The 26,310-nt window shown below is 28.7% G+C and overlaps 1 protein-coding gene across 1 annotated transcript in view; it reads right to left on the bottom strand.

Annotated features, from left to right (window-relative positions):
* Positions 1-552: 552 nt before the first annotated feature.
* Positions 553-26,310, bottom strand: part of LOC135958670 (uncharacterized) — a 37,915-nt gene continuing 12,157 nt past the window's right edge. Inside the window, exons 2-8 of the mRNA XM_065509562.1 lie at positions 25,070-25,378; positions 22,797-22,997; positions 17,628-17,748; positions 16,869-17,016; positions 16,345-16,814; positions 16,064-16,249; positions 553-1,614 (exon numbers count right to left, since the gene is read on the bottom strand). Coding sequence (XP_065365634.1) covers positions 553-1,614; positions 16,064-16,249; positions 16,345-16,814; positions 16,869-17,016; positions 17,628-17,748; positions 22,797-22,997; positions 25,070-25,378 — 2,497 coding nt within the window. The remainder of the gene's footprint in view (positions 1,615-16,063; positions 16,250-16,344; positions 16,815-16,868; positions 17,017-17,627; positions 17,749-22,796; positions 22,998-25,069; positions 25,379-26,310) is intronic.

Below are 26,310 nucleotides of genomic sequence, written 5' to 3'. Positions count from 1 at the left end.
TTTTAATAGTTTTGAATACAATTTAATGATAAATATGTTATGCATTTTGAAGCTAAAAAAAGACACCTTTTTCATAAAACTGCTCTATTCCTGCTTAGAAAATACCCAAGCTCCTAAAATTTTCCTCAATTATGAATATTTTTTAAAAGCTAATTAGAAAATAGTTAATATTTTTTCCATATCTTTCATATATTATTTCCTTACAACTGCCCTATTCCCGTCCTATTGCATTTAAACCTCTCCACTATGTTAAATTTTTTTTATAACAATTAAGAAACCTTTAACAATTTTAATGCTTTTTTAACTCATTCTTGCAAATTTTAAATAAAAACTGTCTTTTATTTTATAAAACTGCCCTATTCCTGTATAAAAATGACACAATTTTATTATTCTAACCTTGACTTAATTTCTTTAATTTAGATTTTTGATATTTGTTCTTTATTTTATAAAATTTAACCAAAAATCTTATTAAAAATTCTTTTAAATTCATATTTTTTTTAAAGCCTTTTAACCATTTTTCTTTTTATGAAATAACTGGCGAAATAATCAAAATCACACACCATTGGAGTTTGTATTAGCAGCTGTACACTTATCCTTACTCTCCAGTTTTTCGGAAATTTGTTGTATATCATCTTCATTCAAATTATTGGAATTTTTCTTGGCATTACCTAGAAGATTAGGAACATCTGCCATGGGTTTTGTATCTAAAGCTAAAGGATTAACATGATTATTGGTGTGAACCTGGGCCACAACTTGTACTAATTCGGTTTTAGTTTCCTTAGTAATAACATCATCTTCTATATAACCAGCTTCCTCTCCTGGCTCTAGATCTTTAGCTAAAGTTTCACTGCGTTTAAAAGGCCGTCGACGACCATTAGCTGCACTGGTGGAGGGCAGTAGATCTTCATCGGCTATTGGTTCGGTTTTAGCTTTACAACTATTTATTATATTAACTTTGCTATTGATATTGCTCTCATCCATGGACTCTATACGATCTAGATTATTGCTAACGGCAAACTCATGCGAGGACTCTACCTTATTAAGAGGAATTTTAGTTTTATGGCCATTTTTCCTATTAGCTGGCACCTCATCTAAATTCAGTTTATGCATTTCATGTAACTGTCTCTGCTGTTCATCTATGTGCACCAATATAAATGGTAATTTTAGGCTTAATTCACCACCCATGCCAGACAAAGTTAATTTTACTTTAACATAATAGGATACATAGATGGCAAATACATTACGCTCATCATTGGTGGGATTTGCTGTGGCAGTAGAACCACTTGGCAAAGTAGGCATAAACACGGCTGGACTAGTGCAAACATTGGGCGAGGGATTGGCTTGCATTAGGAAATGCGGCGTACGAACAGCTGAGGCTGCTATGGCAGCATTTATTTCATCCGGTTCGGTACTTCTTTGCAGAGTATCCTCCAGGGCAATCCAGTTTTTGGTGGGTCCCCTTTGAGGCTTTAAAATGACGTTGGTATTGAGGGTGGCTCCGGGAGCCACATGATGGTCAATGGGTGGTGGTGAAATGTTATCGGAATCGGCTACCACATTCTTGAATTTACCATTGTTGAACATGCAAACATCGACATGTTGAATGGCACAGACCTGGAAAGTATTAAAGAAAAATAAAGTTGTATAAAAGCAGTTACAATTGAAATTTGAGAACGAAATATATTAATTTTCAACATAAAAGTATTGAAATTTTGAAAATAACTGTTGAAACAATGAGAATAACTTGCCTATCCTGCTCTTATTATGATTTTTCAAAATGTGTTGCATACTTTAAGGCTGTTTGATTAATTTTTTCATACAAAATCATTTGCTTTTTAGTTTAGGGGATCTCTTTTTCTAATTTAACTCAAATTTAATTTCTCTTTTCAAATTTCGTTGCATACTTTATGGCAAATTGATTTCATTTGCCTAAAATTACATGATTTTTTATTCCAGCTTATTTTCCTTTCAAATAGTATTTATTGCTGCCAGCCATAATATTTGTCGTAAAGTGCCTCCATTTTTAATCTTATTTTGCTGTATTTTCCTCTCTACCCCTCTCACTTCTCTCTCTTCTTTCTACTTATTTGAATATGTTTTCAACTTGATGTTGGTATTGGTTTCATTTGTATGTATGTAGATTGCAATATTTGTATATACATTTATGTTCACATTCAGCTTATTGCATTTTATCATGATTCGATTCGATTCGATTTCTTTTCTATTTACAAGCACTTCCGGCGAATTGTTAAGGCGATGATAGAGAAAGTAAAAGGAAAATAAAAATAAATAAAGAAATATAATAATAAATAAAAAGGAAAAAAGAGAAGAAATCAAATCTTAAATGGTTTATTGTGTTACAAGAAAACCCAGTGAAATTTTTCGTAGAAAAAACTTGCATTCAAAACAGCACAAAAGAGATCATGAACATGAATGGAAAGGCCAGAGATTAAACAGGAAAAATCAAGTGTAAAATTCATTCAAATAAGTAGAAAGAAGAGATAGGAGTACAATTTCAATTAAGGACATTAGGTAAATAATGTATTATTAAGGTAATTTATATAAAATTTGCATAAAATTTATGTTTTTCAATTGTTGACATTACGTAAATAATATATTTTTGGAGTAAATAACATAAAATATTTATAATATCAATTAAAAGTCAAAAATTTCTTAAATTTTACAAAAAATTTCAATTGTTGCCATAATGTAAACAAAATATTTTCGAGGTAAACAATATAAAGTTTTCAAAAAATTCGAAAATTAAGGAAATTTACTTAAAGTTTGCAAAAAAATCAATTGTTGACATCAGGTAAACAATGTACTTTCGATGTAAAATTATATCAATTTCTCACAAAATATTTAAATTAATGAAATTTTTAAAAGTGAGAAAAAAATTTCAATTGTTGACATCATGTAAACAATTTACTTTCTTTGTAATAATATGAAATTTTTGATAAAATCAGTGATTTTCATAAAAATTTCCATTGTTGACATTTTGTAAATAATATATTTTTAATTATTTACATTATGTAAACAATGTATTTTGGAGTAAATAACATAAAATATTTATAATATCAATTAAATATCAAAAATTTCTTAAATTTTACAAAAAATTTCAATTGTTGACATTATGTAAACAAAGTATTTTCGGGGTAAAAAATATAAAGTTTGAACAAAATTCGAAAATTAATGAAATTTACTTAAAGTTTGCAAAAAAAATCAATTGTTGACATCAGGTAAACAATGTATTTTCGCTGTAAAAAATATCAATTTCTCACAAGATATTTAAATTAATGAAATTTAATTAAAGTGAGAAAAAAATTTCAATTGTTGACATCATGTAAACAATGTACTTTCTTTGTAATAATATGAAATTTTTGATAAAATCAGTGATTTTCATAAAAAATTTTCATTGTTGACATTTTGTAAATAATGTATTTTTAATTATTTACATTATGTAAACAATGTATATTTAGTGTAAATAATATAGAATATCCAATAAAGCAATGAATTGTTTAAACATGTTTAAAACGTTTGTCATAATATTAATTGTTTACATAGTGTAAACAATATATATTTAATGTAAATTATATAATAACTATCCCAAATCAGAAACTTAAGAAAACTTAAGCGAATTTTGCTAAATTTTGAATTGTTGACATTGTGTAAACAATGTATATTTAGTGTAAATAATATATAATCTGTGACAAATCAAAGAATTTTAAAATTCTAAATGAATCTTGTTCATATTTCAAGGGCTGACATTATGTAAACAATGTATATTTGGTGTAAATAATATAAAATATCTAGAAAAATAATGGATTTTAAAATCATAAATGAATTTTGTTTGAATTTTATTTGTTTACATAATGTAAATAATGTATTTAATATGAAAATAGTATAAAATCTGTATTTAATCTAGAAATTTAAGAAAATTTTAATGAATTTTGGAAGATTTTGAATTGTTTACATTATGTAAACAATGTAAATTGAGTGTAAATAATATATAACCTGTAGAAAATCAATGATTTTTACAACATTTCTTTAATTGTAGTCAAAATTTAGATTGTTGACATTATGTAAAGAATGTATATTAGGTGTAAATAATATAAAATGTGTATAAAATCAATGTGTTTTGGAAGTTTTTTTTTATAAATTTTAATTGTTGACATTATGTATACAATATTTAGTGTAAATAATTTAAAATTCCTATTAAATTAAGACATTTTCAAAAGTTTTCTAGAATTTTTCCAAATTTTGAATTGTTTACATTATGTAAACAATGTATATTTGTTGTAAATAATATAAAATATCTAGAAAAATAATGAATTTTAAAATCATACTTGAATTTTGTTTTAATTTTATTTGTTTACATAATGTAAATAATGTATTTATTATGTAAATAGTATAAAATCTGTATTTAATCTAGAAATTTAAGAAAATTTTAATGAATTTTGAAAGTTTTTGAATTGTTGACATTATGTAAACAATGTAAATTAAGTGTAAATAATATAAAATCTTTAGAAAATCAATGAATTTTACAACATTTCTTTAATTGTAATCAAAATTTAGATTGTTGACATTATGTAAAGAATGTATATTAGATGTAAATAATATAAAATGTGTATAAAATCGATATATTTTGGAAGGTTTATTAAATTTTATTTGAAATTTTAATTATTGACATTATGTATGAGATATATAGAGTAAATTACATAAAATACCTATTAAATTAAGACATTTTTGAAAGTTTTCTAGAATTTTTCCAAATTTAGAATTGTTTACATTAGGTAAATAATGTATATTTGGTATAAATGATATAAAATCTCTAAAAAAAATAATTTATTTTGAAACCATTCTTGAATTTTGTTTGAATTTTATTTGTTTACATAATGTAAATAATGTATTTATTGCGTAAATAGTATTAAATCGTTATTTAATCTAGAAATTTACGAAAATTATTATGAATTCTGGAAGATTTTGAATTGTTTACATTATGTAAACAATGTAAATTAAGTGTAAATAATATAAAATCTGTAGAAAATCAATGAATTTTACAACATTTCTTTAATTGTAATCAAAATTTAGATTGTTGACATCATGTAGAGAATGCATATTAGATGTAAATAATATAAAATTTGTATACAATCAATGTGTTTTGGAAGGTTTATTGAATTTTATTTGAAATTTTAATTATTGACATTATGTATGAAATATATAGAGTAAATTACATATAATTCCTATTAAATTAAGATATTTTTGAAAGTTTTCTAGAATTTTTCCAAATTTAGAATTGTTTACATTAGGTAAATAATGTATATTTGGTGTAAATAATATAAAATCTCTAGAATAATAATGGATTTTGAAACCATTCTTGAATTTTGTTAGAATTTTATTTGTTTACATAATGTAAACAATGTATTTGTTGCGTAAATAGTAAAAAATCTGTTTTTAATCTAGAAATTTAAGAAAATTTTAATGAATTTTGGAAGATTTTGAATTGTTTACATTATGTAAACAATGTAAATTAAGTGTAAATAATATAAAATCTGTAGAAAATCAATGACTTTTACAACATTACTTTAATTGTAATCAAAATTTAGATTGTTGACATTATGTAAAGAATGTATATTAGGTGTAAATAATATAAAATGTGTATAAAATCAATGTTTTTTTGAAGTTTTTTTGAATTTTTGTTCGATATTTTTATTGTTGGCATTATGTATGAGATATATAGAGTAAATCACATAAAATTCCTATTAAATTAAGACATTTTCAAAAGTTTTCTAGAATTTTTCCAAATTTTTAATTGTTTACATTACGTAAATAATGTATATTTGGTGTAAATAATATAAAATCTCTAGAAAAATAATGAATTTTGAAACCATTCTTGAATTTTGTTTGAATTTTATTTGTTTACATAATGTAAACAATGTATTTATTGTATTTTTAGTAAAAATTCTGGAAGATTTTGAATTGTTTACATTATGTAAACAATGTAAATTAAGTGTAAATAATATAAAATCTTTAGAAAATCAATGAATTTAACAACATTTCTTTAATTGTAATCAAAATTTAGATTGTTGACATTATGTAAACAATGTATATAAGCTGTAAATAGTATAAAATCGATATATTTTCGAAGGTTTATTGAATTTTATTTGAAATTTTAATTATTGACATTATGTATGAGATATATAGATTAAATTGCATAAAATTCCTATTAAATTAAGATATTTTTGAAAGTTTTCTAGAATTTTTCCAAATTTAGAATTGTTTACATTAGGTAAATAATGTATATTTGTTGTAAATAATATAAAATCTCTAGAAAAATAATGGATTTTGAAACCATTCTTGGATTTTGTTTGAATTTTATTTGTTTACATAATCTAAACAATGTATTTATTTCGTAAATTGTATAAAATCTGTATTTAATCTAGAAATTTAAGAAAATTTTAATGAATTTTGGAAGATTTTGAATTGTTTACATTATGTAAACAATGTAAATTATGTGTAAATAATATAAAATCTTTAGAAAATCAATGAATTTTACAACATTTCTTTAATTGTAATCAAAATTTAGATTGTTGACATTATGTAAACAATGTATATAAGCTGAAAATAATATAAAATGTGTATAAAATCAATGTTTTTTGGAAGTTTTTTTTTTTAAATTTTAATTGTTGACATTATGTATACAATATTTAGTGTAAATAATTAAAAATTCCTATTAAATTAAGATATTTTCAAAAGTTTTCTAGAATTTTTCCAAATTTTGAATTGTTTACATTATGTAAACAATGTATATTTGTTGTAAATAATATAAAATATCTAGAAAAATAATGGATTTTTAAACCATTCTTGAATTTTGTTTGAATTTTATTTGTTTACATAATGTAAACAATGTATTTATTGCGTAAATAGTATAAAATCTGTATTTAATCTAGAAATTTAAGAAAATTTTAATGAATTTTGGAAGATTTTGAATTGTTTACATTATGTAAACAATGTAAATTAAGTGTAAATAATATAAAATCTGTATCAAATCCATGAATTTTGGAACTGTTCTTAAATTTTCTTAAAATGTCAATTATTGACATTATGTAAACTACGCGTATTTAAAGTAAATAATAAAAAATCTGCTTTTAATAAGGAAATTTAGAAAATTTGTTGAAATTTTGCTAAAAAAATTTATTGTAAAAAATATTTATTAAGTGTAAATAATTTGAAATATACAAAACTAATGACTTTAATAAGTTTTCTTGAGTTTTATCATAATTACAAAAGATGACATTGTGTAAAAAATTTATTTTTATAGGAAATAATATTTTTTTTCCTTTTTTTTATTCTTCATGATTTTCCAAAAATCTTTTACTGGGTTTACGATTACTTCTATTACACACCATCAAATACATATTCATACAAATCACATCACACTAAATGTACCATAAATCCGATTACAATTCTTTTCAAGTTCTTTTGATATTGCGTTGATGACGACGAAGATGATTGTTGTTGGAATAAATATAAAAAAAGAATAACAATAATAAGTATGAAAACCCTTAGGAAGACATTTTATTTATAACAAGTGCTAGATGTATTGGAAAAATGATTACATTGTCAAGGTTACAACACAGAGAAGGTAGAGAGAGAGAGAGCGAACTAAGATGTAAGCAAATTTAAAGAAAGCTATACAAATAATACAATAAGTCTGGCATACTTTAAGGCTTTGCTGGTGTTTTGTTGGTTACATGACTGAAAAAGGTCAATGATTTTTAAATAATTTTGAAATATTTATTTAATTTTACACCAAAAAATAATCATAAACCTTTTGATGTAGAGTTTATTTTTTTTCAAAAATAAATTGTCTGTCAAGGTTAAGTGTAACATAAATAATGTGAGGTGTTATTTATGAGCACTGGCAAATTTCAATTTATTTATTAAGTTTTTATCTTAATTAATATCTGTTATTGTGATTTATTTGTGTCGTTTTTATGGTTTCTTTGTAAATGTTATTGATATATTTAAATGTCAGCCTGAAAGTAGGCAATACATTTTGTTTATTATTAAACATTATGAAGGTAGGCTGGCAAAAATGGAATAATTTGTATAAAATCAAAGAAATTTTTACATTTTGTTTAAATTTACAGAAAATCTCTGTAAAGAATGCATTATTAATTTATAGATATTGTAAACAATGTTTTTATTTTGCTTAATAAAATATATACCTGCTGTAAATTATATATTTTTGTGGCATATTTGCTATTAAAATTAACCATTATACTTTCCTCGTATGACACTAATATTTTATGGCAATAGCTTTCATAAAAATGAAAATTTTAATTAAATTTTCTGCATTATTTACAATAGCACACAATAAACATTTATGCCATTAAATATATTAAATTAAAATTTTAATATTCACACCTTTATGACACACATACATATTCCAGCACTCATTTATGGTAGGAGAAAACCCTGAGCCTATATGCAATTAGCCAACCGTAAATAAATTTCATTAAAGGAGTATATAACATCCTGTTGAAATAAATGGCAGAGCATATGGATTTTTAATTAAATATCGCCTTTGGGATAGGCAATACAATTGTATTCTTGTAATACTATAAATGTTAAGCAGCAGGACTATAACAATGCATGTAAACAGGATATTGCTGTAAACAATAATGAACAACAACTGGGCATACAGTTTCAACGCATAAATAGTAAATAATATGTAATAATAAAAAGTATGAAAGTAAAACAACTCGTTTTATTCTGCATACTTTTAAAATTATTTTTGAATAATGTAGTAATTTGATGATGAGTTTGTTCTTTATATTATTTTACATACAGAGGGAATAAAAAAAATCTATAATTAATGACTAGAATTATATATGAGAACATTATATACATTTTTGTAGAAATATTAGAAGCACTTAAAAAAAATATTTTGACTAAAATTTGAATTTACTTTATTTTTTATGGAAATATTATGTTGTAGTAAAATTTTCAGTTGCTGACATTGGGTTAACACTTGCCTTATGTTTTTGTATTCTTATTTTTAGAAATTATAATAATATCTTAAGCCTTTCCAAAGTTATTGCATATTTTCCATTATAATTATAATTTCCTAATTAATATTAATCATACGTACTGTATGAACATATTTTTCAATTGATCAATTAACTCATTTGCTTTTATAAATTAAGATATTTTGAAATGGAAACTGTTAAAACAGCTACCAAAATTTTTTAAAAATAAAAAATCAATGCTTAATTTTATACGAAATTTCCTTTAATTTTGCAAAATATTGCGCATATAAGTATTTAACGAATGATACACTAAGGTTTTTAATTTGGCATACGACTCATCTTGTTTCATGAGCACAGCGCAGCCTAAAGAAGAAGCCAACTTCATTGAACAAATAGTTACAGGCAAGTAGTCCTATCGAATGTTAGGGTTTATCTTGTTAGTTACTTATAGAGTAAAAGCAATTTTTTTACGCAGATATTGATTTGAAATTAATGTCATGTTACCTTTTAGGTTAGTAAGTTGAGCTTCAGACTAAGTGCAGGTGAATTAATAAAGAAGAAAATAGTCGCTATTTACGGCAGCAAGAAGTTCATTAAAAAGAGAGAACGATCCATGGAGCAAACGCCCAGGCCTCATGGATCGTTAACAAAATATATTACGATTCTTATTGAAAAGTTCTATCTATGAATCCTTAAAAGGGTTAGAGAGTATGACTCGATCTGTATCAGCGGATGTCTTCACATCACAACTAAATGGCATTTTTTTTAAAGGCTTCATTGTGCTATCTATGAATCCTAAAAAAAATCCAGAGAATGACTCGATCTGTATCACAACTAAAGAGTCGGAGAACTTTAAATTCCCAGCACTGTTTTCTGTGACAGCCGATTAGACAGTTCTTGGTTATTTTGAGGTTAGTTTATCATGAATATACTCACGAAAGAGCAACGTTTACAAATGGTTCAAATTTGTTTGGAGAATCATCCGTGATTATATGCATTTTATGGTGATCATAACAGTGCGCATAGAATAAGCCGTATAGTGCGCATAGAATAAAAAAACATCGCTTGCGACTAGAGTTTTTCTTTTCCCGCACTTTTTAATTTCCCGGGAAATCGGGATTAATTTTGAAATTTCCCGGGATCCCGGGAATTCCCGTCTAGAACAAATTATTCAATTTTAGGAATGTAGACTTCGTTAAAAATCTAAATAAAGTCTTTGTTTTTAAAATGTAATTGGATACAAATAAAAAATTCAATATAAAGAGATAAACTGACTCGATTTCTAATTTTGGTTATATACAAATCTGTCACCATTTGTCATTTGTATTGGAATGGCTTCAATATCTATTAGATTTTATTCTATCTTCGTTTTATTCCAATTAATTTTGAATTTGCAATGTTTTGCTCATTAAATCAAAAATTAAGTAAAGATGTTAATTAAAACATGAAGGAAACCCAATAATATTAAACAAAATTCAATTCCACGGAAGGTGGTTTTATTGCAAAAATTTTCGTTTTCCTCTTTGTGAAAAAAATACTAAAATAATTCCACTTTCGAACGGAATAGAATTCTATGACAGCCCTGAACATTCACTAGTTTTTGGAATAATTTTAATAATGAACTTGTTATTGGTGTATTTGGATTAAATCTTTTTTGTTGTATGAATCTTCTGCTTTATATATATACTTTTGAGAAATTCAAGTTCCTAAAACATCACATAAAACTAAAGATAATAATTCCCGGGAATTCTCGCACAATTTCCCGGGATTTCGGGATTGAAAATTTTGAAGAATTCCCGGGATTTCTCGTCCCAGGAAAAACTCACTCTCTGGTGCACTGTATGGCTCGAGCAATCATTGGTCATTTAATATTTTGGCCAAATAGGTGTTTTTTCTCATCCATGTAATTTATTACCTATTGCTCTTAGCAAAATATGTTCCAAATAGTTTAGATAGCTATTTCTTCAATCTTTCAAAAAAAAAAAAAAAAATTAAAATTTTAAATTTTAAAATCAAAAACTTTTTTGACTTTTTTTTAAAAATGGAAACTTTTTTTTCTCAAAAGAAAGCTTAGGGGTTTTCCTTGAAGAGCTTTTTGGTCGATGAATATTTACAATTTTGGAATTTTTGTTGCAAAATTTCATCCCGATGGGAAGATATTGGTTTCAAAAGTTGATTCACTTGATATGAAATATAAAGAAATCATAACTAAAGTTGATCCTAGGGCGATTACGAATTCTCTCCATCTTCTTCTATCATTATCAAGATTCATGACTTGATTTCAAGTATTTTTAAGGGATTTGTATTCTTGTTTCACACATCTTCGAGGTCTACCTTGTATTAGGTGACCTTGGAGATCGGAGCTCTCTAAAATATGACCAATCCCTGTCCATTTACATTTCATAATTTCTTCAATTGTCAATTGTTTGTCAGTTCAAATATATCGAGCCCTTAGCGCCAAATTATCGTAAGCGACATTTTTAAAATTTTTGTTTTATTGCAGAAATTAAAATTTTATGGACCGACTTATGTTTTAGCGTTCTCAGAATATCAAAATTGTTAATAACATCAAAAATATAGGGGGTAAGATTTTATCGTAAGACAATGTTTATATTTCACAGTAAACTAATTTTATCGTAAGCGATATACAGTTGTATAGAAAAAAAGAGGGAAATAAATCTGTAACTTCTAAATGATTAGATTGGTTTGAATGAAATTTCACGTGCGCAAAGAAGAAGTGTTGTCGAGTTTAATTTTTGAACGTGGACCTCATGGGCCCACCAGGGGCGCGACCAAGGGCCCTCAAAGTAGGACACCTCGGGTATGTTATATTTTTAAAACGATATTGTTTCATGGTTTGAGTTCCGATTTCAAAAACATTATACATGTAGAATCTTCTCATCGAGCACTACAATTATCTATTATATCTTAGGAGATATTCGCATTTGAAAATTAAATTTTCAACATTTTTACCTACCAGTTTTTTGATAACAGCGTATCCAAATATTTCCCAATTTTCTCCACTTTTCCTTTATTGACTAACAACACATGTATGTGTCAAATGGAAAAAGAACTGTTTAAAAATAATGACTAAGTCCAAAGTTATATGAATTTGAATTTAAAACATTTTTAAAAAGCAAATTTTCGCTATTTTTTTGGGAAAAAAGAACTTTTTTTCTTTTTAAGTTATCGCAAAAAAATTTCTAAGAGGGTGTATAAGGAATTTCTACTTTCTGAAAGCTTAGTTTTCATAAAATATTTTAAAGGAAAACCATTTTCAAAATTGTTGTTACCGAGGGGACCAGGTCCTAAAACACCTATTTTTTATGTAAAATAAAATTTTAGGGCAAAAATTCTCAAATCGCGTATCCGATATCAAAATATAGTAACCGATTATAGGTGGCTCAATATGTTTTTAATTATTTTGTAAAGGGCCCCTGGTATGGATATTATATCCAAAAAAATAAAAATTACCATTTTTGGAATTTTTCAACACTTTTTTGGGAATTGCGGGATTGCTGATAATAAATTTCAAAATTTGTTTTTATTTTTCCATTTTAAATAGAAAAATCTACATAACTGTGAAATTTCATTAAAAACTATTTATAAATAAAAATTTAATTTCAATTCGAAAAATTTTTATCTATGCAAAAATTCAATAAAAAATTTTTTTTGTCATATTTTTCAATAAAGTATTCCATGAATTTTTAATTATTAAAAGTTATAAATATTTGTGAAAAAAAAAACAAATAGCTTGAACAAAATTATATTATATCGCATCATAACATTTTTAATTCTATGTATAATTTCAAAATAATCAAGAAAAACCTTATCCTGTAAAATTTGTGTTTTGTCGCTTACGATAATTTGGCGCTAAGGGCTCGATATACACAGTGTTCATTTCAGGCTCCGATTTACGAACACTTGCAGCTTTTTCATATTACCATGTGTAATACCGCAGGTTGTGGAGCCATAAAACAAATATGTGGAGATAAACAGGACAGTTTTATGTTGTGTGCAGTATTCGATGAAGTTTGGCATTTAATTGCATCATATTATATGCGTTTTTAGAATATGTTTGGACCAGTCGGCCTGGTGTGGAGACTTGGTCTGACCTATAACAACTTCTGTAGAAGCTTTTAGAATGAAAAGGATCTCATCCTCCTTTTCATTCTGACAGCTTCAATTTTTATACCCTGCACCACCATAGTGATGCGTTTGTACAGATGTTTGTAACGCCCAAAAATATTAGTCTAACACCCACCTTAAAGTATACCGATCGACTTAGAATCACTTTCTGAGTCGATTAAACGATGTCCGTCCGTCTGGTCGGCTGGCTGGCTCACAGTGCTTTGTATTCATATAGGCAATGGACAAAAATAGAAGGAGTTATTGCAGACGAATACAAATTAGTAGAATATTACCTTTTGGTAAGATTAAGAAAAAATATAATTCTATATATCCTGAACATATGATTTTAAATAAAATTCACAGTTATACTCCTAACATTTTAAAATTTAGTTAGAATCATTTTAATAAAGATATTGTTGTTTGTGAAAATGTTTATTACAATCGCAGCAAGGATTCGGGTGGCTGCCATACATCCTTTTCCTTAAAAAACCTATATCCCTGAAAAAAATATTAATTTTCAGAAATTATTGTTATCTTATAATATTATATGCAAAATTATGAAAATTTTATCGGAAGGATATTCATAATTCCAAGACATCAAGATTTCAATATCCGTATAACATCTAATTTTTTTTTTAAAAATTCGTAAAAATCGTTTTTTATTTTGAAACCAAGCATTAATTTAGTTATTAACATTTCAATTTTAGCAAGGATTTACATAACTGACATATATCCTTTTTTTTAAAAAATACTGAAATATTTTATATATTTTCTAAATTCGGAAGGACGGATGGACGGACATTTTCAAATGTTGATAGCCTTATTGTTCAGCTGTAATATTAGAAACTGGATGTTGTATTATACTTTAAGTGTTCTTAACATCAGCAGAAGCTCATATTACTATCTCAACCTAAGAATATGTAAGTTATATTCAATTATTGAGTTACTTACATTTACGGTAAAAATGTATTATTTATGGGTGGCATCAAAAACTAATTTTTTTTAACGTTCTAGTCAAAACGGACAAATAATGGTTTCACATTATAATAAATAAGAGATAGGCATTAGATAAAATTAAAGAAAAATTAAAAGTGATTAACACGTTTTTTTTCATAATTAAATTAAACTTTGGCATTTTTTTTTGATTTCAGCAAAAAAACATACAATATCAAGAACCAAATAAAGACCTATTAATACACCTTATGCCATTAAACTACTTTTATTAAATAACGCAATATTTCTTAGTTATTTAAAAGAAAAAACGGTATGATTTTATAAAAAACCAAAAATCTGGAGCTATTTCCGCAAACCATCAAATTGAAAATTTACGAAATGGTAATTTATACATTTAAACAAAAACAAAATTTGAATAGTTTTCATACGAAAGGACAACTAATGATTACATTTTCTTATAGATAATACTTAAGGCTATTCTATAGTAAAATATAATCAAAATAGATTAACATATATTTTACTAATATTCCAACAAAGTTTTAGAATTTGAGGATTACAATAAAAAAAATGTTAATTATTAAAAATTACGCAGATTAAACTATTAAACTTTTTTTGACAAAAACAGTAATTTTCCATAATTCCACATTCATATTCTTTAATTTGCAGCCAATCGCGAGTTTATATCTTTTAAAACGAACTTTTAACAATGATTTTAGTTAACCATAAAAAAAATATATTTTTTTCCATAAAATTTATGTTGAAAATGTACTAACTTTAGCGACCTCTAGTGACGACAAAAAGAGATATTTATAAAAAAGTATTTTTTACACGAATAAGTTATTTAGTTGTCTATTGAAAAATATAAATTTCATTAACATCAAAGACATGATCTTGTTTTTGATTTTTGTCCATTGAACAAGGCACTGTGTGGCTGGCTGTCCATGTAAACATTGTGCGCAGAGTACAGGGCGCAATTCTGAAGATATTTCGATCAAATTTGGTACATATTATTTTTTCGGCTCAAGGACCAAGCCTATTGAAACTGGTTGAAATCGGTAAATTATTTCACCTAGCCCCCATACAAATGTCCTTCCGAAATTGGACTTTATCGATCATAAATGCCTAATTTATATATGTATCTCCAAAAATTTCGCTCCAAATAAGTTTTATATACACAAAAATACGATCCGTCCATAATTAGTCATAGCTCCCATATAGACCCGCTTCCGAAAATCACTTTAACGTGCATAAATCGCTCAAAAATGTGGGTATACACACAAAATTCAACATAGTAAACATTCATATAGACACAAATCACACGACCTAATTTTATGGTGATCGGTCCATAATTGGTCATAGCTCCCATATAAGGCCCACTTCCGAAAATCACTCACGAATATAAATTATTGATATTTTAAAAGAAAAATTTTTTTACTATTTACTTGGTGTAGGGTATTGACCGACCATACTTTATTACTTGATTTTAATATTTATGTGTGAAAGGTATATAAATTTCGGTATAGCCGAATATAGCAGTTTTACTTGTTTACTAAAAACAAAATCAATAAAAAGGAAAAATAAATCCTTTGTATTGTAAAATTCATACATAAATTTAATAGATTGTTTAACATGACAGCAAATATTTATGCTTTTTTGTGTTTTTTTTAAACTTTTTTTTTAAGAAACTCTAAAGTGGTTGTGTAAATATGGTGGATTGTAAAACGATAGAAAATATTTGTTTTGTCTGTATATTGATGTTTTTTTGTGATTTTTTGTCAATAGAAATATTTGGATTTTAGATATGTTAATCATATATTGAATAAAGAGTTACAGTGGGCCATACAATAAATAGATAAGATTGTCAAAATTGTCAACATACAATTTCGAATCAATTTATTGTTTGTTTTTGGGAATCAATCATTTGAAAATCAAGGAAAGCTTACCCTTATCTTCCTAACAGTCTTCCTGCTGTCATTACGTATATTAACCGTAACACAAACGTCCTCGCCATGTGTATACCAGGCCTTGTCCAAACTGGCACGTAAGCCCACACGACCATCTTGCAGTAAAAATGGTTTATCCACAGCCCCCTGGGGACCACCACAGCTAATTGGACAAATATTTTCATACTGATTCGGAAAAAAATTAAAACAGAAAAAAATTAGATTATGAATAAAGGGGATTCGTTTTTATATTTGTTAATTTGTTAAAAGGGAAATCTTACCTCCTGAAACGATTTGCTATAATTATAGAAAGCATCACTTGAACACTTGTCCACCTCACTTTTGCTGCGTCCAAAACGACCACTAAAACGAAATGATTTCGGTGACAAGCGCAACTTAGGAAAGGAGTCACCTCGCTCAGATTTACGTGGCTTGTCAGCAGGTCGTGAGTCACAGGAACTAGATGATGCTGCTGCTGCAGCAGTTTCAGCATTAACTGACTCACGCTGCTTTTGGGAGTGAGCTGTTGCTGTGGAGGACTCTGTAGTGTGCGAACATAGGGGTGGTGTAGTGGTAGTTTGAGTGTTTGTACAGGCCAAGGTAACGGGTGGGGAAGAAACAGGATTGTTGATTAATGCAGCAAAATGTTCGGGTCCATTTCCGCCATGATTGAAGACATCTGTGCGATAAATTACACGTACGCCCATTTTTACGGAGGCTCGGCGATGGAATTTTTCATCGGTTTTGTCGGCTGGAAAAAGTGATTCTAAATTTTAAGTCTTTTTTATAATTCTGGAAAACCTACCAATAAAACATCTCACATCATAGCTGGTACCAATTGGAGCTCCATAGTAACGCTTCGCTGGCACTAGTTGTACACTAGGAGGGGCTTGAGAAGTTAATGTTAGAGTAAAAGGATGAGCGCCATCACCCAAACGTTTTAGAAGAGCCTCCTGAAAACAAGACGTGTACGTTTTGGCTAAAGTCCTAAAAATATTCCTTAAAACTAATTGACCAATATATTTCTCCCTCCCCAATAAATGAAAGAATAATTAAGGCTGCCAATTAAAAGTTTGTAAAAAACCTTTTAAATCTTTTTGGCTTGTGGCTATATTTTATGGTAACTTTTTTTTCTGTGGGTACTATTTGTAAATTTGTTCTCGTCCTTATGTCGCCTAAGCTTGTGGCAAATAGAAAAGTATGTTAAAACGTATGTTTACCTATGAGTTGAAATGCGTGTGGCATAAATTAAAAACTAAAAACAATATGTAAATTCACTGGCTGTGATTTGTATCTGAAAGGATTTTCTCTGTTAAATTTATGCAAAGGAATTTTAAAAAGGGACTTATGAATGACTAATTGGGATATAAGTAATAATTGGAGACTAAATACATGGCTCACAAAACTAATAGGCGTGTGCGATGTTTTTGGAGGCAGAAAATATAAATATGAGACGCTTTAAATATAAATTAATTCAACAAAAACTTGTTAATACTAGTAAATATGCTCAAGTCAAATAAGATTAACAGACAATATATTAACTGTTCATATTCTTGCTACTCACCTGCAAGGGACTTAAAGCTTCCTTAATCGGTTCCTCTTTCCTCGGCCATATCTGATGCAAAGACATTATGGCCTCATTGCAGAAACGTAAACCCATGACTTCCTCATCTTCACGGCCATAACTGAAAATAAACCCAAAAAATTACTATAAATTTATGTAAATTAAGAAAATAAATAGAACTGATAAAAATAAACATTGATTATCAGATTTTCATCAACAAACTACGTCAAGCGTATGTTAAAAAAAATAATTAATTTCATATATCGAAAGGCACTTCCAAAAATTCTTACAGCATGTGTGTTAAATCGACTGTAACATAGAGCTGTTCATTGTGTACTCAACCGAATAGAAACAAGTACTTTTTCTCCTTAAGGTAAATTGCTTATGTCTTATTAAATTATTAAGATATTAATTAATTAAGTCACTTAACATTCACTGTAGTTTGTAAATGCCTTAAGATAAATTTAGACATTTTAAGCATGATTACATATTTAAGGATAATCGTTTAATCCAAAAAAAAAAAACTAGTCATAGTCTAGTCATAGTCTAGTCATAGTCTAGTCATAGTCTAGTCATAGTCTAGTCATAGTCTAGTCATAGTCTAGTCATAGTCTAGTCATAGTCTAGTCATAGTCTAGTCATAGTCTAGTCATAGTCTAGTCATAGTCTAGTCATAGTCTAGTCATAGTCTAGTCATAGTCTAGTCATAGTCTAGTCATAGTCTAGTCATAGTCTAGTCATAGTCTAGTCATAGTCTAGTCATAGTCTAGTCATAGTCTAGTCATAGTCTAGTCATAGTCTAGTCATAGTCTAGTCATAGTCTAGTCATAGTCTAGTCATAGTCTAGTCATAGTCTAGTCATAGTCTAGTCATAGTCTAGTCATAGTCTAGTCATAGTCTAGTCATAGTCTAGTCATAGTCTAGTCATAGTCTAGTCATAGTCTAGTCATAGTCTAGTCATAGTCTAGTCATAGTCTAGTCATAGTCTAGTCATAGTCTAGTCATAGTCTAGTCATAGTCTAGTCATAGTCTAGTCATAGTCTAGTCATAGTCTAGTCATAGTCTAGTCATAGTCTAGTCATAGTCTAGTCATAGTCTAGTCATAGTCTAGTCATAGTCTAGTCATAGTCTAGTCATAGTCTAGTCATAGTCTAGTCATAGTCTAGTCATAGTCTAGTCATAGTCTAGTCATAGTCTAGTCATAGTCTAGTCATAGTCTAGTCATAGTCTAGTCATAGTCTAGTCATAGTCTAGTCATAGTCTAGTCATAGTCTAGTCATAGTCTAGTCATAGTCTAGTCATAGTCTAGTCATAGTCTAGTCATAGTCTAGTCATAGTCTAGTCATAGTCTAGTCATAGTCTAGTCATAGTCTAGTCATAGTCTAGTCATAGTCTAGTCATAGTCTAGTCATAGTCTAGTCATAGTCTAGTCATAGTCTAGTCATAGTCTAGTCATAGTCTAGTCATAGTCTAGTCATAGTCTAGTCATAGTCTAGTCATAGTCTAGTCATAGTCTAGTCATAGTCTAGTCATAGTCTAGTCATAGTCTAGTCATAGTCTAGTCATAGTCTAGTCATAGTCTAGTCATAGTCTAGTCATAGTCTAGTCATAGTCTAGTCATAGTCTAGTCATAGTCTAGTCATAGTCTAGTCATAGTCTAGTCATAGTCTAGTCATAGTCTAGTCATAGTCTAGTCATAGTCTAGTCATAGTCTAGTCATAGTCTAGTCATAGTCTAGTCATAGTCTAGTCATAGTCTAGTCATAGTCTAGTCATAGTCTAGTCATAGTCTAGTCATAGTCTAGTCATAGTCTAGTCATAGTCTAGTCATAGTCTAGTCATAGTCTAGTCATAGTCTAGTCATAGTCTAGTCATAGTCTAGTCATAGTCTAGTCATAGTCTAGTCATAGTCTAGTCATAGTCTAGTCATAGTCTAGTCATAGTCTAGTCATAGTCTAGTCATAGTCTAGTCATAGTCTAGTCATAGTCTAGTCATAGTCTAGTCATAGTCTAGTCATAGTCTAGTCATAGTCTAGTCATAGTCTAGTCATAGTCTAGTCATAGTCTAGTCATAGTCTAGTCATAGTCTAGTCATAGTCTAGTCATAGTCTAGTCATAGTCTAGTCATAGTCTAGTCATAGTCTAGTCATAGTCTAGTCATAGTCTAGTCATAGTCTAGTCATAGTCTAGTCATAGTCTAGTCATAGTCTAGTCATAGTCTAGTCATAGTCTAGTCATAGTCTAGTCATAGTCTAGTCATAGTCTAGTCATAGTCTAGTCATAGTCTAGTCATAGTCTAGTCATAGTCTAGTCATAGTCTAGTCATAGTCTAGTCATAGTCTAGTCATAGTCTAGTCATAGTCTAGTCATAGTCTAGTCATAGTCTAGTCATAGTCTAGTCATAGTCTAGTCATAGTCTAGTCATAGTCTAGTCATAGTCTAGTCATAGTCTAGTCATAGTCTAGTCATAGTCTAGTCATAGTCTAGTCATAGTCTAGTCATAGTCTAGTCATAGTCTAGTCATAGTCTAGTCATAGTCTAGTCATAGTCTAGTCATAGTCTAGTCATAGTCTAGTCATAGTCTAGTCATAGTCTAGTCATAGTCTAGTCATAGTCTAGTCATAGTCTAGTCATAGTCTAGTCATAGTCTAGTCATAGTCTAGTCATAGTCTAGTCATAGTCTAGTCATAGTCTAGTCATAGTCTAGTCATAGTCTAGTCATAGTCTAGTCATAGTCTAGTCATAGTCTAGTCATAGTCTAGTCATAGTCTAGTCATAGTCTAGTCATAGTCTAGTCATAGTCTAGTCATAGTCTAGTCATAGTCTAGTCATAGTCTAGTCATAGTCTAGTCATAGTCTAGTCATAGTCTAGTCATAGTCTAGTCATAGTCTAGTCATAGTCTAGTCATAGTCTAGTCATAGTCTAGTCATAGTCTAGTCATAGTCTAGTCATAGTCTAGTCATAGTCTAGTCATAGTCTAGTCATAGTCTAGTCATAGTCTAGTCATAGTCTAGTCATAGTCTAGTCATAGTCTAGTCATAGTCTAGTCATAGTCTAGTCATAGTCTAGTCATAGTCTAGTCATAGTCTAGTCATAGTCTAGTCATAGTCTAGTCATAGTCTAGTCATAGTCTAGTCATAGTCTAGTCATAGTCTAGTCATAGTCTAGTCATAGTCTAGTCATAGTCTAGTCATAGTCTAGTCATAGTCTAGTCATAGTCTAGTCATAGTCTAGTCATAGTCTAGTCATAGTCTAGTCATAGTCTAGTCATAGTCTAGTCATAGTCTAGTCATAGTCTAGTCATAGTCTAGTCATAGTCTAGTCATAGTCTAGTCATAGTCTAGTCATAGTCTAGTCATAGTCTAGTCATAGTCTAGTCATAGTCTAGTCATAGTCTAGTCATAGTCTAGTCATAGTCTAGTCATAGTCTAGTCATAGTCTAGTCATAGTCTAGTCATAGTCTAGTCATAGTCTAGTCATAGTCTAGTCATAGTCTAGTCATAGTCTAGTCATAGTCTAGTCATAGTCTAGTCATAGTCTAGTCATAGTCTAGTCATAGTCTAGTCATAGTCTAGTCATAGTCTAGTCATAGTCTAGTCATAGTCTAGTCATAGTCTAGTCATAGTCTAGTCATAGTCTAGTCATAGTCTAGTCATAGTCTAGTCATAGTCTAGTCATAGTCTAGTCATAGTCTAGTCATAGTCTAGTCATAGTCTAGTCATAGTCTAGTCATAGTCTAGTCATAGTCTAGTCATAGTCTAGTCATAGTCTAGTCATAGTCTAGTCATAGTCTAGTCATAGTCTAGTCATAGTCTAGTCATAGTCTAGTCATAGTCTAGTCATAGTCTAGTCATAGTCTAGTCATAGTCTAGTCATAGTCTAGTCATAGTCTAGTCATAGTCTAGTCATAGTCTAGTCATAGTCTAGTCATAGTCTAGTCATAGTCTAGTCATAGTCTAGTCATAGTCTAGTCATAGTCTAGTCATAGTCTAGTCATAGTCTAGTCATAGTCTAGTCATAGTCTAGTCATAGTCTAGTCATAGTCTAGTCATAGTCTAGTCATAGTCTAGTCATAGTCTAGTCATAGTCTAGTCATAGTCTAGTCATAGTCTAGTCATAGTCTAGTCATAGTCTAGTCATAGTCTAGTCATAGTCTAGTCATAGTCTAGTCATAGTCTAGTCATAGTCTAGTCATAGTCTAGTCATAGTCTAGTCATAGTCTAGTCATAGTCTAGTCATAGTCTAGTCATAGTCTAGTCATAGTCTAGTCATAGTCTAGTCATAGTCTAGTCATAGTCTAGTCATAGTCTAGTCATAGTCTAGTCATAGTCTAGTCATAGTCTAGTCATAGTCTAGTCATAGTCTAGTCATAGTCTAGTCATAGTCTAGTCATAGTCTAGTCATAGTCTAGTCATAGTCTAGTCATAGTCTAGTCATAGTCTAGTCATAGTCTAGTCATAGTCTAGTCATAGTCTAGTCATAGTCTAGTCATAGTCTAGTCATAGTCTAGTCATAGTCTAGTCATAGTCTAGTCATAGTCTAGTCATAGTCTAGTCATAGTCTAGTCATAGTCTAGTCATAGTCTAGTCATAGTCTAGTCATAGTCTAGTCATAGTCTAGTCATAGTCTAGTCATAGTCTAGTCATAGTCTAGTCATAGTCTAGTCATAGTCTAGTCATAGTCTAGTCATAGTCTAGTCATAGTCTAGTCATAGTCTAGTCATAGTCTAGTCATAGTCTAGTCATAGTCTAGTCATAGTCTAGTCATAGTCTAGTCATAGTCTAGTCATAGTCTAGTCATAGTCTAGTCATAGTCTAGTCATAGTCTAGTCATAGTCTAGTCATAGTCTAGTCATAGTCTAGTCATAGTCTAGTCATAGTCTAGTCATAGTCTAGTCATAGTCTAGTCATAGTCTAGTCATAGTCTAGTCATAGTCTAGTCATAGTCTAGTCATAGTCTAGTCATAGTCTAGTCATAGTCTAGTCATAGTCTAGTCATAGTCTAGTCATAGTCTAGTCATAGTCTAGTCATAGTCTAGTCATAGTCTAGTCATAGTCTAGTCATAGTCTAGTCATAGTCTAGTCATAGTCTAGTCATAGTCTAGTCGAAGTTTAGTCATACGACTATCATTTTACGATTTCAAATTTATTTGTATTGTTTTTTACTTACCGGAACGTCAATGTCAATTGTGCGTACACTCGATAACCTTGTATGGCTTTGGGATCAACAAACACAATGCCCCTCAATATGGATGGACTGTTGCCGGACAATGTAATTTCACGTGATGGTAAATACAAAGTTAAAACACAATTTGGTGAGGTTTTCTTGTAAACTCGTTGGGTGCCATACTCATCTTTGTGAGTTTGAGGTCTGAAAGTGATAAACGAGTTAAAATTAAAATGAAATCTTATTAATGCGATATAAAGGTTGTGTTACAAGTAATTTCAATTGATAAAAATTTACTTAAATCCGTGATATGCCAGAAAAGTTAAAAAAGAAGTAAATTTTCTTTACTGCTCAATTAATGGGCATAAATTAATTGCTTAAAACTTAATTTTAATTTTATCATTGTCTTTTAATTTTTTCATTTTTGATGACCTTTTCTTATTTCAAAGACCAAATAAAGCACACATTCATCCATCATGAATAACAATGCATTTTATCATTTCATCACCATAATCTGCTTTGCACATAAAATATTCTGGTTGCTGCATTGACTGACCCTATAGTGTTGCAAAAACAGAAAATAACCATAGATTTGTTTTGCCTTGATAATATTAAAGTTATTTGACTTTATGATGGCGAATTTTGCAACATCCATAAAAAATGTCTGTTAATTAAATTTCTGAGAAAATTATAAAATTGTTGAAGTGAATAAACTTGATTGGTTTAACATTTTCGGAGTAAAATAATTAAATTAAAAATATAAAGTTCTATACCATTGTAATAAAACCAGGCTAAAAACATCAGTATTTCTTTTCGTTTCAAAAAGTTCGCTTATATTAAACTAGTTTAGAAAATTTACCAAAAAAAATAAACGAACAACAATTTAGAGTGCGTTTTATTTATAAATCTATAGTATTAAATATTTGCGTATTTAGTGTTTTTTTTAAATTTTTCTACTAACTACCAATCATGACATTTTATTCTAGGAACAAAAAAAGCATGAGACTTAAATGTAAAACTCAACAACTAGAAACAAAAAGTTCAAGGATAAATTTGAGGGTTAAACTATATCAAGAGTACACAAAAATTTTGTGCACAAAAAAGGCTGAGTTCAGCCATTTTTTTGGTAAATTTAAATGTACCAAAATTTCAAGACGATTAAGGAATACAAACGCAATAAAATTTACTAGAATTTATAAAAATTTACCTAAATATAAACTATATAAAGAACCGCGATTAAAGTTTAACTAGGACTATATAAATAACCACGATTAAAGCTAAACTGGGGCTATATAAAGAACCAGAGATAAACTAATTGAGATAAACTGGGACCACGATTAAAGCTAAACTGGAACTATATAAATAACCACGATTAAAGCTAAACTGGGACTATATAAATAACCACGTTTAAAGCTAAACTGGGACTATATAAATAACCACGATTAAAGCTAAACTGGGACTATATAAATAACCACGTTTAAAGCTAAACTGGGACTATATAAATAACCACGATTAAAGCTAAACTGGAACTATATAAATAACCACGATTAAAGCTAAACTGGGACTATATAAATAACCACGTTTAAAGCTAAACTGGGACTATATAAATAACCACGACTAAAGCTAAACTGGGACTATATAAATAACCACGATTAAAGCTAAACTGGGACTATATAAATAACCACGATTAAAGCTAAACTGGAACTATATAAATAACCACGATTAAAGCTAAACTGGGACTATATAAATAACCACGTTTAAAGCTAAACTGGGACTATATAAATAACCACGACTAAAGCTAAACTGGGACTATATAAATAACCACGATTAAAGCTAAACTGGGACTATATAAATAACCACGATTAAAGCTAAACTGGGACTATATAAATAACCACGATTAAAGCTAAGCTGGGACTATATAAATAACCACGATTAAAGCTAAACTGGGACTATATAAATAACCACGATTAAAGCTAAACTGGGACTATATAAATAACCACGATTAAAGCTAAACTGGGACTATATAAATAACCACGATTAAAGCTAAACTGGGACTATATAAAGAACCAGAGAGAAACTAATTGAGATAAACTGGGACTATATAAAGAACCAGAGAGAAACTAATTGAGATAAACTGGGACTTTTGAAGGAGCCGTTTTTTTTGTTTTTCTTCAAAAAATATTTAAAAATACTTTATATCTTGTAGATTTATATATTTAATTTAGATTTCAATTTTACCACATCTCCGCCTTTCACTTCTCTCAGTGTATATATACCTTTCACTCAAATCATTGATTTCTCCATTTACCAAATCGAACAAGAGAATCTCACTACGAAAGCTGACACATGATGAACGTTTTCTAGAGCCATGTTTCAAATACTGCTGCTGCTGTTCTTGTTCAGTCATGTCACCATCATTGCTACTGGCATGATTAAAGCAATTTGCTATGCCAACTGAAGCAGCATGTGGCGTTTGTGGAGAATGTTGCTGGGAATTATTGCTGCTGCTGCTGCTACCGCTGTGACCACTATGATGACGTGGTATATTCAACAAATCCAAAAATTGTGATAATCTTTTGCAGCGACTGAATGTTGAACATATTGTTTGTTTTTTTATTAGAAAGAGGAAACAGGAGAAAGTTAAATGAAAATGTTGAAAAATTTTCATTGTATTCAATCATGCCTGTTCATATTTAAACATCAATTTTGTTTGATGGTTGCTTGCTGGTCGTTTGAAGTATTGGTTAAAAAATTTCATGAATATTAGATTTGATTTGGTAAATATTTAAACAAAATGTACAACAAATAATAATAGTAATATTAAGTAATTTAATGTGTTTTTTAGATTGGTTTGTTATTTTAATAAATAATAAATATTGAAGGCTTTACTTGTCTTAAATGGTAAAGCTGGTAGTTAGATTAAATAAGATTATTTTATGTATAGAGTTATTATAAAAAGTTGATTGAAACATTAAAATTAATTATTTACAGTATCTTAGCCTACTCCTCCTTTTTATATCTTACAAATATCCTTAATAGTTTCAGTCCTATATAGCGTTTTATTAGAATACTTCTTAATTAATATTAATCATATGCCTCGAATTTTGAGCACTGTAATGTAAGTAATTTTATTTAAAAGTAAACAATTTTGGTAGAACTTAAGTGACAAACCATTGACAAAAGAACAGGTTCCTACTTAGATTATTCTGTCTTAAATTGTGAAGTTTATGATAACATAGATTCCAAAAGAGTTAAACAAACGTATTATGTATATTTCTTCTCAACTATAATATAAAATATTGTCTCAGCTTCCTACTGCTTTTTAAAATATTCGAATTGCTAAAATAGTTTTAAAGTTATGGCGCAATTTGTAACTCTACCTCTTAATTAATATTAATCATACGTCTTGTATTGCAATTATTTTTAAATTAAGAAAATTTGATAACAGTTGGAAACATAAACAAATTTATATTGATTTTTTTGATATTTTTCATAAATAAATATCATAGCTGTATTA

This window comes from Calliphora vicina, chromosome 4 (assembly GCF_958450345.1).
Source record: "Calliphora vicina chromosome 4, idCalVici1.1, whole genome shotgun sequence".
NCBI lineage: Eukaryota > Metazoa > Arthropoda > Insecta > Diptera > Calliphoridae > Calliphora > Calliphora vicina.
Note: the sequence above shows the minus strand (reverse complement) of the source record. Positions and strands in the feature narration are given on the sequence as shown.